At 40.9% G+C, this 19,948-nt stretch overlaps 1 protein-coding gene across 1 annotated transcript in view; it reads right to left on the bottom strand.

Moving 5' to 3' along the window:
* TGM5 (transglutaminase 5) overlaps window positions 1-19,948 on the bottom strand; it is a 199,850-nt gene that overhangs the window by 28,781 nt on the left and 151,121 nt on the right. The window contains exons 5-9 of the mRNA XM_078651955.1: window positions 16,677-16,805; window positions 12,758-12,935; window positions 6,259-6,394; window positions 1,428-1,531; window positions 1,089-1,328 (exon numbers count right to left, since the gene is read on the bottom strand). Of these exons, the coding sequence (XP_078508081.1) occupies window positions 1,089-1,328; window positions 1,428-1,531; window positions 6,259-6,394; window positions 12,758-12,935; window positions 16,677-16,805 (787 nt within the window). The remainder of the gene's footprint in view (window positions 1-1,088; window positions 1,329-1,427; window positions 1,532-6,258; window positions 6,395-12,757; window positions 12,936-16,676; window positions 16,806-19,948) is intronic.

Here is a 19,948-nt window from a genome sequence, read left to right as displayed (position 1 = left end):
CACTCCTATTTCCAAACTGGTCAATGAGCAAATTTAATATCGCTGGTTTGCGAATGCCCCTTGGTGTTTTCATCTGGATTTTCAGTTGATAACTCACTGGAAATCTCCCTGATTTAATATTGGACATATATGAGGCAAAAGAGCCAAACATAGGCAAATACACACCAATATATCTACTAGAACCTTTCAGAATAATTTATCTTAACAATAAATCTGGCACAATATTGCATTTAAAATACTTTCATCAGCTAATGTTACATCATATCAGACAGGCTCTTTATGCAGCACAATAAACAGCAGGTTACCCAAGAGTAAGGAAACTCTATGCTAAGTCATTTGCGCACACATCCATGCACATATAGTGCTCTACAAAAGTCATTATAGGATCTGCCACATCTGAGCCGCCACTAGCTATTATGAACCATTAGTAAACAATACATGGACAGATTTCATTCTGTTTGTCAAAATAATGTCAACAGACCACCTTTACTCTGGACAGCAGGAAACCAGGAACCATAAAGGGCACACAGAATCTGAAAGGGCTGACCACGTGTATGGCAGAAATGCACCATACGAATTTGGTAAAGTAAGGTGGCGTAACTTAACTTAACATATATAATATAGCAAGCCTTAACATAGCATAACGTTATCAATAAGTCTTAGGGGACATACTCAGCCTTTGACATAATCCACAGATAATAGACTAACCTGGCTTATTCTAGAGCAATGTCCAAACCATGGCACCAAAATAATTCAAGCATGCAATTGTCACACAACAATAATAGTGAAGAAATTGACTTATGGTACAACATATCTTTAGTCTGAAACCACAATAGTAAAAAAAGGTTTCCAATTCAGGTCTGCTGCATCAGTCTTCCCATCTTCTGCTAGGTGGTTGAAAGCATTTTTGGGTAAAAGAGGGATAAGAATGGAGGAAAGCCCTATGTTCCTGCAATGTGTAGCTGAAAGCCACCTCTAAGTGCTTTTGTCAGGGAGGACATCTTCCTTCTTTAAAAGCAACAATCAATTTAACATCTTGACTCACTCCTCATAGAACTAGTTAAACTTCTATTACCCTTCTAACATACCTTCTTGGTACTTGTAGTTCTCAGTGATGTCTTCACTATGATCGCTGCCAACGCTCTTGGTGCTAAAGTGGTGACCAATCAAGCGGGAATCATGAAAGTGTTTCTCCTTTTTTGCTCCCTGGACTCTCCAAGAAATACAATCTGCATTCACCATAGCAAATACAAAAGGCGAGTCGTAAGGCATGTTGAGCTCTCCTTCTTTGATAGCTTTTACAGAAGTTGGCCCACAACAGTATATTCCTAGAGCAAAAGTAGAAGGAAATAAAATATCTGTACACTCATCTTTATTTTGAACAAAGTGTGTAAGAGAAACGTATTTTCTATTGCCGCAGGTTTTACCTTTGCTCATCTCCTGAGGGGTTGGATCCAAAACTTGCCACCCACCATATCCAGGTGGGAGGTCCTTTCGAGCCATCCAGGATTCGGTCCACACATGAAAATTCCTAAAAGGAGCAGCACTAGAATTAAGAGGTACCCCTGTAGAGGTTATATGTTACAGTAAAAAAAAACACACCAAAAATAGGTTTTCCAATGATATACCATGTAGGCACATATTGCACGTCACATAAACCAGAAACTTTCCCCTTCCTTTAAGTGGCTTTTAATGTGATTTAGAACCCTGCATAGAAAACTAAAAGTGGCTCAGACCATCCAAATGCTTAGGATCCTGACCTAGCTAATGTTATTTGTCTCCATTCTAAGTTCAGTAACAAGAGAACATAAAGCATACATTGACAATGGGCATTTTTTGCTTTTTTCGTCTGGGATGGGTGGCATTAGGGCAGCCAGTGTTAAAAGCCTTATTGTCAACATTCTTTCAGGTATGAACAGCTGTTAGTTGCCTTTCTCCTGAAAATATGCGTTCGCCCCCAGCTCGGCCTGCAACTTATAGCAGTGACACTTGGTGCAGAAGTTGTAAACCAACGCTTGAATGTTGGAGGCTCCAGTGAAGATAATGGACTGCAGAGGGCCAATAATGGCAAATACAGATCTGCTTCAACATTCCTAAGCTAGTCTTTCTGTTTCTCCTTTTATAATTTAGAAAATGTTACCCCCCAGTGGGTCGAATAGCCCCCCTTCTGCCTTTGGGTATATAGGTTTTTGAGGTCTCTGATCTTCATTATGGGCCCAGGCCTGCGGGTCAGGCTTGTAACTTACTTTTAGGCTTTTAACAACTGTTATAACCCTCAGAAGCGTTCTATAATGATATATTGGCCATGTGGAAACTAATACTTCAATATTGTGTAGTGCAGAATGGGTTAAAACAAAAGTTGAGACAATAGTAGATTTTACTCTTGCTACAATTGTCAGAGAGAATGACTTTTTATTCACAGTGGCAGCTGAATAGTCAGATCTCAAGTTGGCATTCTTCACGTCACCAGTAAGTTTTCTCACTAAGGGCCATATGTATCATCAACCTGATTTGCGATTCTGAAATAGCGTTTTTTTTTTTTTAGAAATCGCTATTTCAGAATCGCAAATAGGGATGTATGTACAAATTCGCAATTTTTGTGTGAATTCTTAGTATTCCTTAATTGCGATTTGCAAATTGCGAATCGCAATTAAGGAATACTTTCCCATTCATTTCTATGGGCCAGGAGGCCCATAGGAATGAATGGGAAGTTATTCTCAATTTGCGATTCGCTATTTGAGAATCGCAATTTGAGAATAATTTCAAGGGTGCTGGGGTGTCCAGAGCACACCCTGTTGCACCCCTGAAATAAGCATGGGTGCACATGTGGTGCACATACATGCCGTAAGGGCATGTATGTGCGTCACATGGCACTTTGAAAAACGCAAAAATGTGCATTTTTCAAGGAAATCGTGGTGGTAATTTGCGATTCCATAAGGATTCCATTGCATTTAAGGAATCGCAAAATTTGCGATTTCTTAAATGAAATTGCAAAATAAGGAATCGCACATTTTGCGATTCCTTGTTTTGCACCAGATTTCCCTTAATACATACCATTTGGCAAATTTGCATTCGCCAACCCGGCGTTTGCGAATTTGCTTGATACATATGGCCCTTACTCCTTTGTAAGGTCGTGTTAGCAAGCCTGGTGCATGCTCTCCCGAGGATGATATTTCCGAAGAGTGTAACAGCCTCAAAACTGTTTGCCACTACTCACAAGACTATGAGTTTTGGGGTGGTCTTTACATTTTAACTGCCATCCCACTGGAATTTTCACTTCTAGCCCATGCCTCTAAAATTACGACAAACCGCCATATTGTTGGATAGTCTGCATTCATAAAATCAATCATCTTGGCGAAGAAAATGGCCAATAATACTGATTGTTAAAATCGGGAAAATTTCCTCCACAGATCACTGTTTAGTGTGTGTTAGGAAAGTCTTGTTTGCAACTTAGGTATCAAAACTGAAGCATCTTAATTTCATGCACCGCACCTCCCCTTTGTTACGTATTTAGCACTAAGGAGCTCATTACGATGTCGGGCGGAAAGCCTCCACCTTACACTGTCTCGGATTCCGGACCGACCGACTTGTGGTCAGCGGTTCCGACCGCCAGATTACGATAGGACTGAACACTGTTCGGTTGGGTTCCTATCATATGGGAGCTTGTGTTATGCCTGAGAACCAGCCGTAACACAGGCTCCTATGGGGAAAGTGGTGTGTGTGGAAAACCCTTCACTCTGTCACAGGCACTCCATGGTTCCTGCCACACAGTGCAGGGTTTTACAGGGGTGTAACGTAGGTCCCTCCTCAGCCAACAACCATAGGCAGCGGGGGCCAGGGGGCTCTGCCAGGGGCATCCAAAGTCACTTTTCGACAGCCGTTCCGTGTCAGACAGGCCGACGCGGAAAGGCTGTTGGAAAGCGACCTGATAATCCCAACAGCCGAAACGCAGTCCATAGGGGGTTATGGTGTGGTTCTGACCAACAGAAATACTCCTTGAGTCGGTCGGAACCAATTCGGAATGACCGGCTGGTTTAGGTTCTGACCGCAAACATCATAATCGGACGGCCGGAATGTAAACCGAATGAGTCGGTCAGAAGGGCTCCAACGCGGTTGCGAATATTTCAACTGTCGGAAGGATGCTTTCTGCCCAACATCATAATGAGCCCCTATATATATTAATCAACAGTTGTTCTTGGCATATCAGAGTGGCGTCGACTTGAGTCTTTTAAGTACTGAAGTCTATATTTTATGCAGTAAATTTAGTGCGAGTAAAACTTAAAATGATTATGTTGGGGCATTCAATCAGCATCTCATCTGAAGTCACTGATTTAAAAATGTTTGCTATTTCAACAGCTCGGCCCGGTCTATCCTGATACTGACTAGTAAAGGTTGTGCCCCTCCCAACAGCTTGGTGGCAGGAATTTGTTACCTTATGAGGCTTAGAACTGTCTATTGTATATAGGGGTTCTCGGAGGTTAGTCTAATGAGAATGTGGATCCTATAAAAGAATGCAGGTCCACGTTCATATCTGGTTCCAATCCGGAAAAAGGCTTGACATTTACATATGTTGTCTCTTCATTAAGGATATTGATTAATGTTAGATCATGTATTTTTTTTATGACACACTGCACTTTAATGAGTTGTATTTCCTAGACTTTACTCTTGTTATGCTACAAAACTTTCTGATTCTTTCCTCTTTCAAGTCATGCTCACAAACTTCAATTAATTTATGTTACTCTTCAAAATAAGCTGTACGTGTTTGCTGTCCATATGAAGCACCCAAGTTTAAAAATAAACACTTTTTTAGCAATAAATTTAGCAAAATTAATTAATTGCTCAATGCTTTCCTTTTCTCTTTTTACTTCTGTGCAAGTTTTTCTACACTGGCACAGTATCCACCACAACCATGTTGCTATGTCACAGGGATGCCTTATGCCACAGGGATGCCATCTGATTTTTGCTGCAATACACGAAGCCTGTCAAGGCCCAAAACATGCACACAGTGATTTTTACTTTCTATCGGAACAGCAATAGAGACTAGAAGCCTGCTATGGTCATTGTAAAATATATATTACAAAATAAATGTCTCTGCAAAACTGATTTGCTTACACAAATATCCTTGTGCTTAGTGTCACTAGAAAAATCAAAAAATACATATTAGAGCATTCCAAAAAAGAACGTGTAAATTACATTTTAAACATTGGTCATTAATATAAAGACTCAGAAGCATTCACTATGTATCCTGAAACATAGAGGCAATATAAAATGATTAACTTCTGCTTTACATATGTTGTTTTATGGGTGCTGAACTTGTCCTACGATTGAACACACTTTCATCAGCTTTTTGAATCTGAGCGGCATATGTACAAGCCCCTATTGCCACCACAGCGTCACTTTTACTGATTTTGTGGTGGCTTAACGCTGCCTTGCACATAAGGCCCCCTTTCACACTATGCTTAGTGTGACATGGGTGGGCAGTGGGTTTTGCGGTGGGCGTTCCACCGCAACACCCATTCATTTTTACTCTGACCCCTATGTACAAGGGTGGCATACATAGAAAGCAGTGCCAAAATTAAGACCAGGTAAATCCTGGCCTTAAGTTGATGAAACGAGGAGAAATGCATTATTTCTCCTCGTTTTTGCTTTTTCCATGTGTGCTGCCTTGTGCAAAATATTAATACAGCCCGTTGCGAGTCGTTATTCTGAATGAGCTGCCCTAAAACCGCCTCTTCCGAATATTGATGCTTTATGTACTTGAAAACCTACATATGTCACCAAATCAAAGTTTGGATTTTGTACATAACAAAAGGAAATTTAGCTATGGCAAAGGCTCCTTTTTTGTGAATCAGAGCCTTTGCGATCACAAAATCCATTTGTACATCTGTCCCAGAGCGCTTTAAATGTCGACTTTCCTATCTCAGTTCATATCACTTTTTTGGAAGTGTGATTTACTTTGAACATCAAGACAGTGCAGAGAGTGTTTATGATTGAAGCTGATTTGCTCTGTGGACAGGTTTACAGACTGGGCAGCATGACACTGTTTTGGGATAATATTTTTGGGTCACACTGTCAAGCTTGGCAGTGTTTCTGTATCATAATAATGTACAATTTCTGTCATTTCTGACGAACATATTACCAACACATCATTACCAATGCTTTAACAGTATATTTGGAAGGAAGAAAGACTAGTAGACAGAGGGCTGATCAGACACAGAAGCAACACTTTGAGATTATTACTTTGACAATAACACTCACCATACGCTATCACTTTCATTTGCGAGTTTCTTGCCGGTGTGATCGTAGTATTCCTCTATCAACAGGTTCGAGTCACAATCATGAGCCGAATCGAAACCGGTAATCACTCGACTGGGGATTCCCAAGCATCTCATTACTAAAGCAAAAAGGAAAAAAGAAATTCTTCACACTTCATGTAAAATTAATATAAGGTATTCTGTATGCTGCTCTTTTTCTGTATTCCTCCAATATCAAAGGGTAGATTTAATAAAGGTTTGCATAAGTGGTCGTGGGGACAATGCAAATTTGTTACAACGAATGTAGGCCCGCGCAAACCTTAGTAAATTGACCCACAAGTGTATCAATGAAATTCCTGGAGCTTGATGTTTTTCATTACCACAGACCTTAATAACCATTAAAAGTGCTTTCAATGGAGGTCACCTATAGGTAGCATGAGTGCTCAACACAGCTTTTCCGGCCTCAATATTTCTGCTACCATATTTATCTCTAAGGTCTAATTTCCAACAGCCAGAACGTGCCATGATCACCCTCTTTAAAGGAAACCACAAAACAACTACCTCTTCTTGCAGGGGATTATTACTTTATTGATGCTTGTCTATATGTCGTAATCCTAATACTATGTGCCCACGAAATGATAGAGATGAGAAATGAGCCCGTCCTCCTTAAAGGCAGTGTCCAGTATGTTTGGGAGGTACAAGCACCAATGACTACCAGAAGTACTGGTTTGACACTTGAGCTACCATCAACAAGATCTGATGATTCAATTTTGATTGCACTGTTTACATCACAATGACATGCCCAGTATTTATATTTTCTGCATATGGTGAGACTTAGGGCCTGATTTAGAGTTTGACGAATGAGAATTTACTTTGCCAGGGTGACGGAGTAAGGTACTAAGCCGAAATTGAAGGAGAAACGGTCGGCCAAATTTTTAGATATCGCTAGCTCAGCGGACATCTCTTGGACTGGCAGAAACTGCAACCACGGCGGTGCCTGGTAATGCATTGAAAGTTTGACAGATGGCTCCCTTAACATGATGGAGCCGTACGGCAATCTTTTAATATTTTTATTTTCAAAAAAGAAAATTCCAAAATTAGGATTTTCTTCATGAAAAGGAAAACAAATATATCACTCCCTCGCCATGGGAATGTTCTTTTCTGGTGTGGGGGTCCTTTTAAACTTTTCACTGCCCCCTACCACAGGGTTTACCTGGTGGTGATGGACAGTGACAACTGCCCATTTGTCGGCCCACTCTAAATAGGGTGGGAGGACAAATGGCCAAACCACGAGGACCCTTAATCTGTTGGGCCGTCAGCTAAAAGAAGTAGCGGGCTAATCAAATCAAATCATCAGCATATGCAAAATTAGTGTAACTTATGAAATACAGCTAACACGAAGGAATACCCACGGATGAAGCCAAGGCAATGAATGGTGGCTGACTGAAGGAAACAAAAGGTAATTGAAATATCAAAAAATGTGCTCATCATTAACTGAACCACTACAAAGTAGGAATACATTTGCAAAAGCAAGGCAAGTCAGGCGATCTAGCTGAGGAGGAGAAACACATGGAGGACGAGGGAGAGGAGGAGGTTGAGAAGCATCACGGAGATACGATTCTGCATAAACCATGCCGTAAAAAAACATTTGAACCCCTGTTAAAGTGCAATATTTTAAAAATTCATTTATCAACTTTTTTCTATGCTGTATTTTAAATTAAGATACATCTTCTCTTTCCTGAACTACCTTTAAATAACTGCACATTTCCCCCACTCTTACAGCAGCATTAGTTAAAGGAAAGGGTGTACTCTATTCCTCACTTCATTCAAAAGATGTATTATGAAATTGAGGACAACCAATGCAGTGGATGGACAACCTACTTGGTCATGCCCCCTTGATGTTTATGAAATTAAAGTCTTACGTCTGTTGCATATGCCCATCTACTGATAATTCAGCAGGTTTGAATATTCTTTGAAATGTTCTTACCTGTATAAAACAATTAACACCCAACAAACAAGAAACCCAATATGGATCCTGTGTTTTATATCAGGAATGTTTGATCTAGTCTAATACCAATCAAATAATCCTTGCATATACCTCAAAACAGATTAAATGATAACCAAAGGCAATAATAGCATTTTTTCTTGTACTTGTAAATGTAAGTTGGATTACATGCACCACCTCTTCTACAAAGTTTGCACTGTGAATGTCTATATCACTTGAATGAGTAATCTGGCTATCATATGGGTCTCCAAATAGTACCTCGGGAGCTTCTGGTAGCTCACCAACACCCTTCAAGTAGCTCTCAAAAGTGAAGCTCAGCCTACTACACCATTCAGGCAGTGTATGCACATTAGAGAATACAGCACTGCTGATCACAAGTCCTGGAGAGTGGCAGGTAGCCAGCCAAACCAATGACAGGGCCCCATGCTAAGAGACATACACACACTGTGTTGGAAAAGGGGCAAGCAACAAGACCATATGTATCCACTGTAAATCCAGTAAAGTCACAAGGGATTTGGAAATGTTGTAGCTTCCACTCTGCCAGTCACACTGTGTGTAGAATGGCTCAGCAGTAGCCAGAGATGGAGCCAGAGCAGAGTTACCTTAATGCGATCTAGAAGGAGCGAGAGAAAAAGTGTCCTTAGAAGGGGACCAGTTGGGGACCAAGTGATGAGTATAGCAGGGGCTGGATCCAGAGTTGAGATCCTCTTCTGAGGCTGTCTCGCATGCAGCGTGTACAGGCATGTATGTGTACACAATCATGAGTCTGTGTGCATGTGTGTTTGGCATTGTGTACCTCTGATAAACAGGGTTATTGTCGATAAGCTAAGCTTGGTGTTCCGGACCACCAAAAATACATGTTTTTCCCCCATCACACCAGTTCATGTCTACCACAATTGTGTCCAATGTTAGCATAGTAGTGGCCCTCGCAAAATAATTGTCGTTCTTGATATATTTTAGGCATTCTTGGTCTAGTTGTGCATGCTGACAGAAATCACTGACATATTGTAAGCATTACTTACCTAATGCTTGCACCCCTGACATTACTGTGGCCACCTCTGGCATAATAACGGCCATGACTGATGCTTTCTGTCCATTTGAAGCATTTGTACATGTGACAACTTGTTGAAAATGACAAGCTGATGTTTTGCGAGTGTGTAATTACTTAAAATTAAAACTTTGCATTTTGAAGGCAAAAAATTAAGTTTCATGAAAAATTGAGTGTTTGCCCGTATTTGGAAAAGGTATTGGCTGGGAAAAAACCCAAACAATTTTCACATACTGATATGCCTTTCTAAAACTGATGTTTGAATAGTAATTCAGGATGAGTTGGGGGGACTTATTGCTGTGGTTATGTCATTTGTGTAAGAGGGTGCTTGCTGCTTGGGTATCATTTCATTAGTCATGTGGAGGCATTGTAAATTAGTAATGCTTTTCCTGGTATTTTGTCTGGTAACCCGGCCTGAAATATATGGGTGGTTACTATTGCATTGTTAACAAAGGGTGTAAATAGTGTGCAATTACAAAACTTTTTAGTAGCTAGAGGTGATTTTCCTAGAGCAGAAGTAGCCCTAATTATAGAACAGGTTTGAGACCCCTGATCTAGCAGGTACTCTTTGACGCCATTCAGATAATTTACTTTTTATTTTATTTTATTTTACAGAGTTTTCATATAGCGCAAACTTAATCCGAAGGTATTTGGTATCAGAGCGCTTTACATAGCACCAGTTGCGTTACATGAGGACACATTCAGTTTTGTTAGGCACGGGGAGATTAAGTGATTTGCCCAGAATCACAGGATGTTCAGCGTCAATGCCGAGACTCAAACCCGGTTCCTCAGATTTGAGGTCGACCACCCTAGCCGTTAGGGCAACTCCTCTCCCCAGTGGCCTCTGAATGGTCTCACTACAGATGGCATGTGCAGTACTAAGAAGTAGTAGGGATGGAGTTCTTTAACTAACTTGTCAAATTAAACATGGAAAATCAATGAGGATGAGTAACAAAATGTCTGGAAATAATCTGCCTCTTTGTGAAATGCATATTTTCCTCACCAGCCGTACCTGAAAGCAGACCTATCTGCCCTATGCAGAAAGCTGAAGTCCAAAGAGAGCAAGGGTGGGCTTGATTATACAAGCCTAATGTCCTTCCTGAACATTTCTTACAGATGCACAGACATAAAAGCCCAAGCACTGCGTACAACCATAAGTTTTTATCTAACATCAGTCCTTGTTGATGAAACACACAAATAGTGATTGGATTAATTCTGGCAATAAGTCTATCCAATAACAACCGCTCTGGGTAGCATTCCAACCCATCCTTCTGGTATCAACCATACCACCTCAGTTTGAACCCAGCTCATGCAAACCAGTCTTGACTCTGCTCCAACAGGAGCAGCCCAGCTGGAACTGCCCGGGCCAGGTCCTTCCTGAACTGGACCATGAGCAACCCCAGGCCAGTCAGGTGAAGCTTGATTCCAGTGGCAAAGTGAGCATGGGGCATGTCCATGTCCGAGCAGTTGCCAGTAGTTTGACTTTCCTCCCATCACCTTTTGTGAGTTTTATATACTGTCCCAAGTGGCAAGGATATGACCAGACATGAATTGTCTCAGAGCATTGGAAATGACCGTACTGGTGAAATTCCTGGCCATTTTCCCCTTTTCCCTAAGTTCAGGATTTAGGCACAAATTTGCCTATTTTTTTTTCCGTATTAGCACCAATATAATTTTGGGAGGAAAGGATATGGGAGCTTTACTACTCTCAACACGAGATTGTTGTGCCCTACACAAACAATTGTACCCATTAATAAGGGTTCATTGAAAGCTACAATAAATAAAAAGTACTTATTGCATTTGACTGCAAAAGTATGGTTGGTCCTTTGAGTACTGAATGTAAATAAACATAAGACAATCAGTTTACGAGAATATAGACTAAAGATGTTCACATAGCGACCCTCTTTTTCCAGCTCTATCAATTTGCTCCAATGGGTCTAAAACTCTTCCCAGATGGAACCCACGGTTTTGAGACAGCAGGCTGTGAGATGACATGGGGAAGCCCTGCTGAGTCCTTATAGCTGACTTAGAGGGGAGGATCAGAAAGCAAACCACCCCGAACAGGCAGAATATCCATCAAAGCCTCAAATGCACATTCTCAGGTTTCAGGAGAATACCTCTACTCCATGTTTCCTTACGATATATAAAATGCAGTACTGGCTAACCACATAACAAAAACACCTTTGTAGCTGGATACCTCAGAGAAAAGAAACTTTATGGCTCTAGCTACAGGTCCAGCCACTAAAGTCAAGATATTCCAGTTATTGCTACATCATATACATCTTGAAAAAAAAACGAAGCATGTATCATTGTAGGATCCCATTTTCTGAATTTATTGTGGAAGTTGAGATAACAATAAAATCAATTTCAGAGAGTAAATGCTATATCCTAATTCAAAGAATTGGAATTTGGGGAATTTCAGCATTTATGAATGTAGAAAATGTACAAGTATGGTGGATTATCCTTAATCATGTGTTTAGGATTTTTGACCAGTGATAGGGTCTCTAGATTATTCAGGAACAATCTGCGCTTTGGAAATGTGAGAGGCAACAAACAGTGCCTTCCCAAGCTGAGAAAGAAAATATAACAACCCCATATTTCCTACGGGTTCTCCACAGAGAAAAAAATATTTTGACTGAGAATTATTTTTGAATTGTATGTGCAAGCACACATTTTAGTATCATTTACTCATGCAGAATTGTGCACCAGGGCAAAATAGAGTATGAGCAATTTTTTCCAAATTTGGTTTAAGTTTAATATTTACCTTGCTGGCTAGAATGTTGAGTGGCTAAACTTGGTACACAGACCAGTAGGCTCAGAGGAATAGGACCAGAACAATTCTTTAAGGTGGATGATCTGGTGAAAGTGAAGATTTCCAGCATGTGCTGAAAAGGGTGGGTTCTTGAATCTAGAAGAGCGGTAGAGGTGAAGAAGAATGTGATGGTTTACGAAGAAGATGATATTTTGAGTGTGGTTTGGTCACCAAGGTTAGACGAGTACAGACAGAATTAAAAAAAGGGAAGGGATAAGAAAAACTTATTAATGACAGGGGGCTTAGAAATGGAGTGAGTTTTCATTATGTTTAATATAGTTGTCTTTTAGTTTTAGTTTCTTTTTGGAGTATGTACATAGGCTTGGTTACATTTGTCTGTGGTTGCTATTCAGTGGGGTTACTTTGGAATGTGGAGTATGAACTGTTGTAAGTTGCTCCTTGTCTGGTTAATGAAGAGACTTGAATGGCTTTGGTCATGTCAAATATATAGACCTACTTGTTTCTGCATTCTCCTCTTTTGGTGACTAGTGCTTCTGAAAATCTAAAAACATCACAGGTTTTCAATTCTCCTCCTGAGAAATCTCCCCTAAGTGTAGAGATTTCAAATTATTTAAACTTGAGATTTCTTAATAAGGTCTTTGGGTGAAGAAACAATTGCTTGATTTCCACACTGTTACCTGTGCACATGACAGCTGCAAAAACCCAGCACTGCCCGTATTTCACGGGCTGGTGGCCGCTTTCTTGCCATTTTCGCAGGATGGCAACGCTTCCATTCCATGTCGATGGACTGACCCCACTGGAAAAATCTCCGTTCCATTTCCCTTCCAGCACCCCATCATCATCATTGCTGTTGATCTACAAAATAAATGCTATGTTACTTTTAAACATTATTGAAGGCACTTATGCAGGGCATGAAAACGTGCCAGGCTGAATAACAAAACAAAGGGCAATTTCAAATGTATGTATTTTCTTTTTTAATGATTGACTCTTAGTGGGTCGCATCTTGCCCTACCTCATGAATATTAATGAGTTAGGTCACAGTTTGCAACTTATTAGGAATGATAGCCATCACAGAGATGGTGGCCTGCTGGGGTCAGCAGACCACCATGTATGTGATTGCTTTTAAATAATCTTTTTTTTTATAACTGCAACTCATTTTCATTAAAAGAAAATGGGATGTATTCCAAGAAAGATAGTGAAAATTTGACTTTTTATTTATTAAAAGTAGGCAGTAGGCAGTGGTACTTGGGGCACTGCCTGCTCTTTAAAATATTTAGTTTCACATTCTCAAAGGGGAAGGGGTCCCATTGGTACCGTGGATGGGGTGCTTGCAGAGAGCAGGCAGTGCCACTGGGTCCCTGGGGCTCCCTCCATGGTTTCGAACCAAAATTTAAATCTGTTGTTGTCCCAGGTTGGACAGGGACACCCACAATAATAAAAAAAGGAGAATAATAAATGTGTGGCCTGAGCCACTCATTTGATATTCACTGCTCCTAGCAAGGAGTGCCCCATAATGCCCTAAGACTTTATGAAAGTACATATGTTGTGCTTGTTAGTGGTGCCCCAATGGGAGGCAGGGGCACCACCAAAATATGCTTGGGGTCACAGGGAGCGCAGAAGTACCAGAGCAGCATCAGACAAAAACAGTAAGTCTCCTGAGTCATTAAATCCATAACCCCAAAAGAGCTTACCATATTTTTAAAAAGCACTCCGAGCTGTAGCTGTATGCTCTTCAGCTAGAGTGCAGAGACCTCTTGTGGTTGTTTTTATGACAAAACAACAAGGTAGCTGAGCACAAGGAATCAACAACACCCATTAGGTGTGTTTAGAAAGCCCTCACTCACCGACCTGGTCGGTGACATGCTTCATCATCGGGCCCCACTGGGTGTGACCGAATGTCACGCCAGTGTGCTACAACGCCAGATTTACTGCGGAGCGGGTAATGTGAAGAAGTGAAGGCTAAGTGATAGATTTACGTGAATAGTGTGAAGTGGTGACTTAAAAATGGCTTGGGTGTATCAAAAATTCATTTAATGGTTGATCACCAGGGGCATAGTAAAATATGTGTTGGAAAACACGGTCAACTAAATTGAATGGCCTGTTTTCAATAACATTATGTGAGCGGTCAACATGTTTCAGCCAATGGTGGTGTAATTAACCTGGCATTCGTCAGGACCTAGAGTGACTAAACCCCGGCGGTGTGAGCGCGCTAAGGCCCACCCTACCAAGGGACGTGAAAGTAAAAAGATCTGTCGAAGTGCAATGGGAAGGTGGCTTCACCGATAAAAAACGTGAGGCTCACCCTTCTAGTCTCCAAATGTGAGACTCAAAAATTAGATGCACTTGCAAGGAGAGAGAATTGTGAACCTGACCAGCCCTCACGATCGCGTCTCGACGAGGGCTGGTCAGGTTCACAAACGGGTGCCTGGCGTCGTGGGCGATGTGCCAAATGCGCCGTCACCCCCCTCTCGCAGTCTATGGAGTGCAATTCTCTCTCCTTGCAAGTGCATCTAATTTTTGAGTCTCACATTTGGAGACTAGAAGGGTGAGCCTCACGTTTTTTATCGGTGAAGCCACCTTCCCATTGCACTTCGACAGATCTTTTTACTTTCACGTCCCTTGGTAGGGTGGGCCTTAGCGCGCTCACACCGCCGGGGTTTAGTCACTCTAGGTCCTGACGAATGCCAGGTTAATTACACCACCATTGGCTGAAACATGTTGACTGCTCACATAATGTTATTGGAAACAGGCCATTCAATTCAGTTGACCGTGTTTTCCAACACATATTTTACTATGCCCTTGGTGATCAACCATTAAATGAATTTTTGATACACCCAAGCCATTTTTAAGTCACCACTTCACACTATTCACGTAAATCTATCACTCAGCCTTCACTTCTTCACATTACCCGCTCCGCAGTAAATCTGGCGTTGTAGCACACTGGGGTGACATTCGGTCACACCCAGTGGGGCCCGATGATGAAGCATGTCACCGACCAGGTTGGTGAGTGAGGGCTTTCTAAACACACCTAATGGGTGTTGTTGATTCCTTGTGCTCAGCTACCTTGTTGTTTTGTTTTATCAAGTAGCACTCTTTTGTTGTTATTTTTCAAGTCATAGTGGGGAGTAAGAGTGCCCCGTCTACCCTACCTCTCTTTTTGTTGACTCGTTGTTTTTATGACTGCATATCGCATGCTGGACTCCCTGCATCCCCCAGGGACATAAAAAAAGGCTTGGTCTGTCCCTCCCTATTCTAGGGGGCACCACCATGGTCACAAAAATATAAACAAAAAAACCCTTGCAGGGCATTACAGGGTGCTCCATCAAGGAGCAGTGAATAAGAAATTAGCGGCTCCTGTCACTCATTTCTTACTCATTGTGTTGTCATTTTGGGGTCAATAAAAAAACCTCGAGACTCAAGGTGTGTCGGAGCCATCTTTTGGCACAGGGAGGAGTTGATATATACATATATATATACATTTCAGGTTGGCTTGAGTTGGTCTTTCACTAATTCAAAGCTGTAATATTGTGCCTGGAGTGATAAATGGCTTTTGTAATTTTACAGCTCGGCAAGGACAGCACTGTACTAGTCCTATGCTTAAAGACTTTGCTGTATAAATTGCGAAAGACTTTGTCATTTTCTATCTCGGCATGGATAGCACTGTGCTAATCCTATGCTTAAAAACTTTGATAGAAAAACAGACATTTGAGGTGAGCAGATCTAGAGTGTCGCTGGTGTTGAAAGTGCTCTAACAGGGGCTGCTTTCCACCTAAACTTGAGAACTATCCAGAGTTCTCTCCTTCTTTTTTGCATAATTTATGCGTCACTCTATGCCTGAAAGGGTTTTGTTTTGACTTAATACTGGGTGCTCCCTTGTGTCTGGACAAAGCTATACCTCTCTGAAGAGCTCTAATTAGAGCGAAACACTGTGTCAGGGGTTGCTTTTACTCATTTCAGGTTGGCTTGAGTTGATATTTCACTAATTCAAAGCTGTAATATTGTGCCTAGAGTGATAAATGGCTTTTGTAATTTTACAGCTCGGCAAGGACAGCACTGTACTAGTCCTATGCTTAAAGACTTTGCTGTATAAATTGCGAAAGACTTTGTCATTTTCTATCTCGGCGTGGATAGCACTGTGCTAATCCTATGCTTAAAAACTTTGATAGAAAAACAGACATTTGAGGTGAGCAGATCTAGAGTGTCGCTGGTGTTGAGAGTGCTCTAACAGGGGCTGCTTTCCACCTAAACTTGAGAACTACCCAGAGTTCTCTCCTTCTTTTTTGCATATATATATATATATATATATATATATATATATGTGTATATATATATATATAGATTTATATATATATATATATATATACACACACACACTCATATGTATATATATATATATATATATACATTCACTGAAAAAGACAAAGATTACAGGGACGTTATAGTTAGGCTCAGATTTCACTCGTACAAAACCATTGAAATTCAGCAGCTATAGTTACATGAGCTAACTACAGCATACGCCCCAGCAATGCACTACTTATGACCTCACATATTACATCACTCATGACATGGTCAGTGATGACACCACTAATGTCTCACCATAGCGCAGATAACTCTGCTCACATACACAGGGTCATTTCGGCGGGACAGGTCTGTGAAGGCATCTTGAATGTAGTTTAGATTCTTGTCCAATAGCTTCAGGCATATAAGAACAATGTCTTCTTCAAACTGCAGAAAAACAAATATTTTTGAGATTATGAAGATTAAATGAACTTTCGTTATAGTAAATACACTGTAGAGCATTGGCATTGTGCTAAAACTGAACAATTCTTCATTGCGGAAAACTAGCATCTTTGTGTAATAGCAACATTTTTTATTTACATTTTTTTCTCTGGAGGGAAAACATTTTTTTCTGGTGGAGGTCCTGAAAATGGATTTTCTCCAGACCTTGACATTCATTTTGGGAACATTTTGTGTGAAATGGGAAGTGGAGAGTTTGTGAATGATACAAATGTACTAAGGAGTGCAGAAGCTTTCAAAGTTAACCTCACCTTGAAACCCCCACTTCCCACTTAGATAATATTACACAGGAGTTATGGCATGTTTAACTGCAAAATCACGTTTGTTAAATCCGTGCTGTCTTAAATTCAGCCCAAGACATGCAAACAATGTCCAGAAGAAACAGCACTGAAATTACAAAATATTTCAATGATTGGTGTGGAATTACTCAATATCTTTTAATCATTAGTCATCCCCCACTCGAAATTATCAATAGCCTCAGAATCAGTGATTTGGTGGTGCGGTAGTTGCAGCTCGAATACTAGGCCACTTGTAAATTGTTTTTCCCCAACCTTTCAGAAGGAAGAAAAAACTGCATGAACATATACATTTCTCAGTTATGCTTTCAACTTGCTGTCATTTCAGAAAAAGAGGCAGCAAGCCAGCAAGGCCACATGAGACACAGGGCCCGCTTTAGAACTGGGGATGCCCAGTGTAACAATGTTTGTTGGCACCCCTCAATGACCACCTCCACCACGGATTCCCATACCACCACCGTTTAACATTGCCACTCATACCAGTGTATCGTGGCGGAGCACATTACATCACACACAAGTTATAAGAGACAGTCAACCATACGTGTGTAAATCAGTGTATAGGGAATGTTACATGAGACAGAGGTCTACAAGTTCACGTGTCATCCACACTTGTAGGCAGTATAGTTTAATAGTGCTTGGTCTGGAGAAGCATAATCTCAGAATTTAAAACACAACACCATAGTTGGGGTTGTCTTTAATAATAAGAATTGATTTCTACCTAAATTAACACTTTTTGCAAAACAATCTAATCTACAATTTGCAGTTTGCATGCAGTTCTTTGATGACTGTTATTAGCCCACTGTTCTATATTAGGATTTGAACTTATAAATTGCAAGTAACAAAAGGTTCTCTTTGACAAAACCAGTAACCCACTGACCTATTTACATTATGTGCACTTTGTGATCAGCATGGTACACTTTCTTTGCAGCAGGCATATTAACCCTGTGCGTTACCTTAAAACTCCACTCTCTCTCCAATAAGAACATTAATTACTGGAGTCATCTTGACATTCTTATTGTTGTCTGAATATTGCTGGAGGCCAGGAATGTGGCAGCAAGTTCTTTTAAAACCATAATATACTTGCAAACACGGTACCCCACCAGAAGTCAGCACCCCAGTGGCGTAACAAAGCCCCCGTGGGGGACCCCAAGCTCCAGGGGGTCCCCTCAGAACAGAACTCTGGCCAGAGAGCTCCCGAATTAGTCCGGAGGGGGGCCCTCACCGTACCTTGCGAGGGGGCCCCTCCTCAATTTTCTCTACACTAGTGCAGCACCCAGTGCTGTGGCACCCGCAGCACAGCACTAGAGCAAGCCCTGATAAGACATTTTCTCAGTTCAGAAAGGTACATCTGGTTTTACTCATTTTTACAATAACTGTGAGTGTGGCGGGGCAGGTTGGGGGGGGGGTGTGAGGTTTCGACAGACGACCAAGAGGGGAAATTAAATAAAGAATTAATGTTACCTCATTGTCATCTGTTGATATCCCCCCCCAAACCGGCACTACCTGGCCCACAGCTCTTACCTGCACGGGCCGCGGCTGGGTATGTTCCAGTAGCCTTATACCCTTCTGCCTCATGCTATACCAGTTGTTAAAGGCCCTACCCAATCTTCATAGGCATTGCATGAGGCTTGGGCTAATAACTGAATTTGACACCCATTAAAAACCATTGTAGCCCTTTGCAGCAGGCTGTGATGCTATCATAAATTGATAGCGGACGTTTATTAACCATGTATACAGAACTCTACCAAACAATGCATGCCATTGACAAACTCTTGGTTGCAGAACGAATCTAAGCCATGGACTTTGGACAATTAGACATCCTCTGCAGTTCATCATAAGTGGAATGAACCTTATAGCTAGATAAGACTTCTGGACTTCACTGAATAGTATTCAAAATGTCACACAGCCCTGTTAACTGTATTCAGTTTATAATGAGTTTATCAATGGGTTTTTAAAAACAGAAAATAGTATCGATATCACTAATTCCAATACTGAGAAAACAGATAATGCAACCTTTAAACACATTTCATTAATTATATCCTAGTTTTGAGTCAGGCATTAAAGTCCAATCCCCGTTTAAATCAGAATTATGAGATGTGTTGTCGGTCTTTATCTTGCTATATTGAGTATGAGTGATGGGGATATTCCTACCTACTCTGAGTAATATATTGATAAAATAAAAAGTGGCCCCTCGCTCAAGCGTTCTTAGATGAATTTGAGGAATGCCACAAGAAACATGTATGCACCACACTTCACGCAATTATTTAAAATATGACACAATTCCCTTAGGTTTACAAGTACGAAATGCACCTGTGATTTTCACCAAAGATTCTAAATCTGTAAAAGGTTTCAGCGATGTTGCCACAACATGTTCATGCCACTGGTTAGTATTAAGTATTAATAGAGCCAGAGAACAGAGTAAAAAAGAGCTTGAGATTATCTCAGTACTGGAAATGAATATTCTTGAGAGTGATACAATAGTAGACATCAAATCTGCTGTAGAAAAAGTGAACAAAGCTATTTCTGAGTTTAACATGATTGGTCAAAATAGGAAGGTCAATAAAATGCAGAAGGACATTAATAACTTCAGCAGAGAAAAAGCCCACCCATATCTCCTACACGGGTTTTACATTCAACCAAAACAAACAATACTGAGATAACCCCCAGACCACGGGGGAGATATAAGAAACAAAAATGTATTACTTTCTTTATAGCCTTTGGTAGGTCAGCTGAAGATGCCCACCCTGGGTAAGGTCCCAGTAGTGGCCAACAACA

This window comes from Lissotriton helveticus, chromosome 7 (assembly GCF_964261635.1).
Source record: "Lissotriton helveticus chromosome 7, aLisHel1.1, whole genome shotgun sequence".
Lineage (NCBI taxonomy): Eukaryota > Metazoa > Chordata > Amphibia > Caudata > Salamandridae > Lissotriton > Lissotriton helveticus.
Note: the sequence above shows the minus strand (reverse complement) of the source record. Positions and strands in the feature narration are given on the sequence as shown.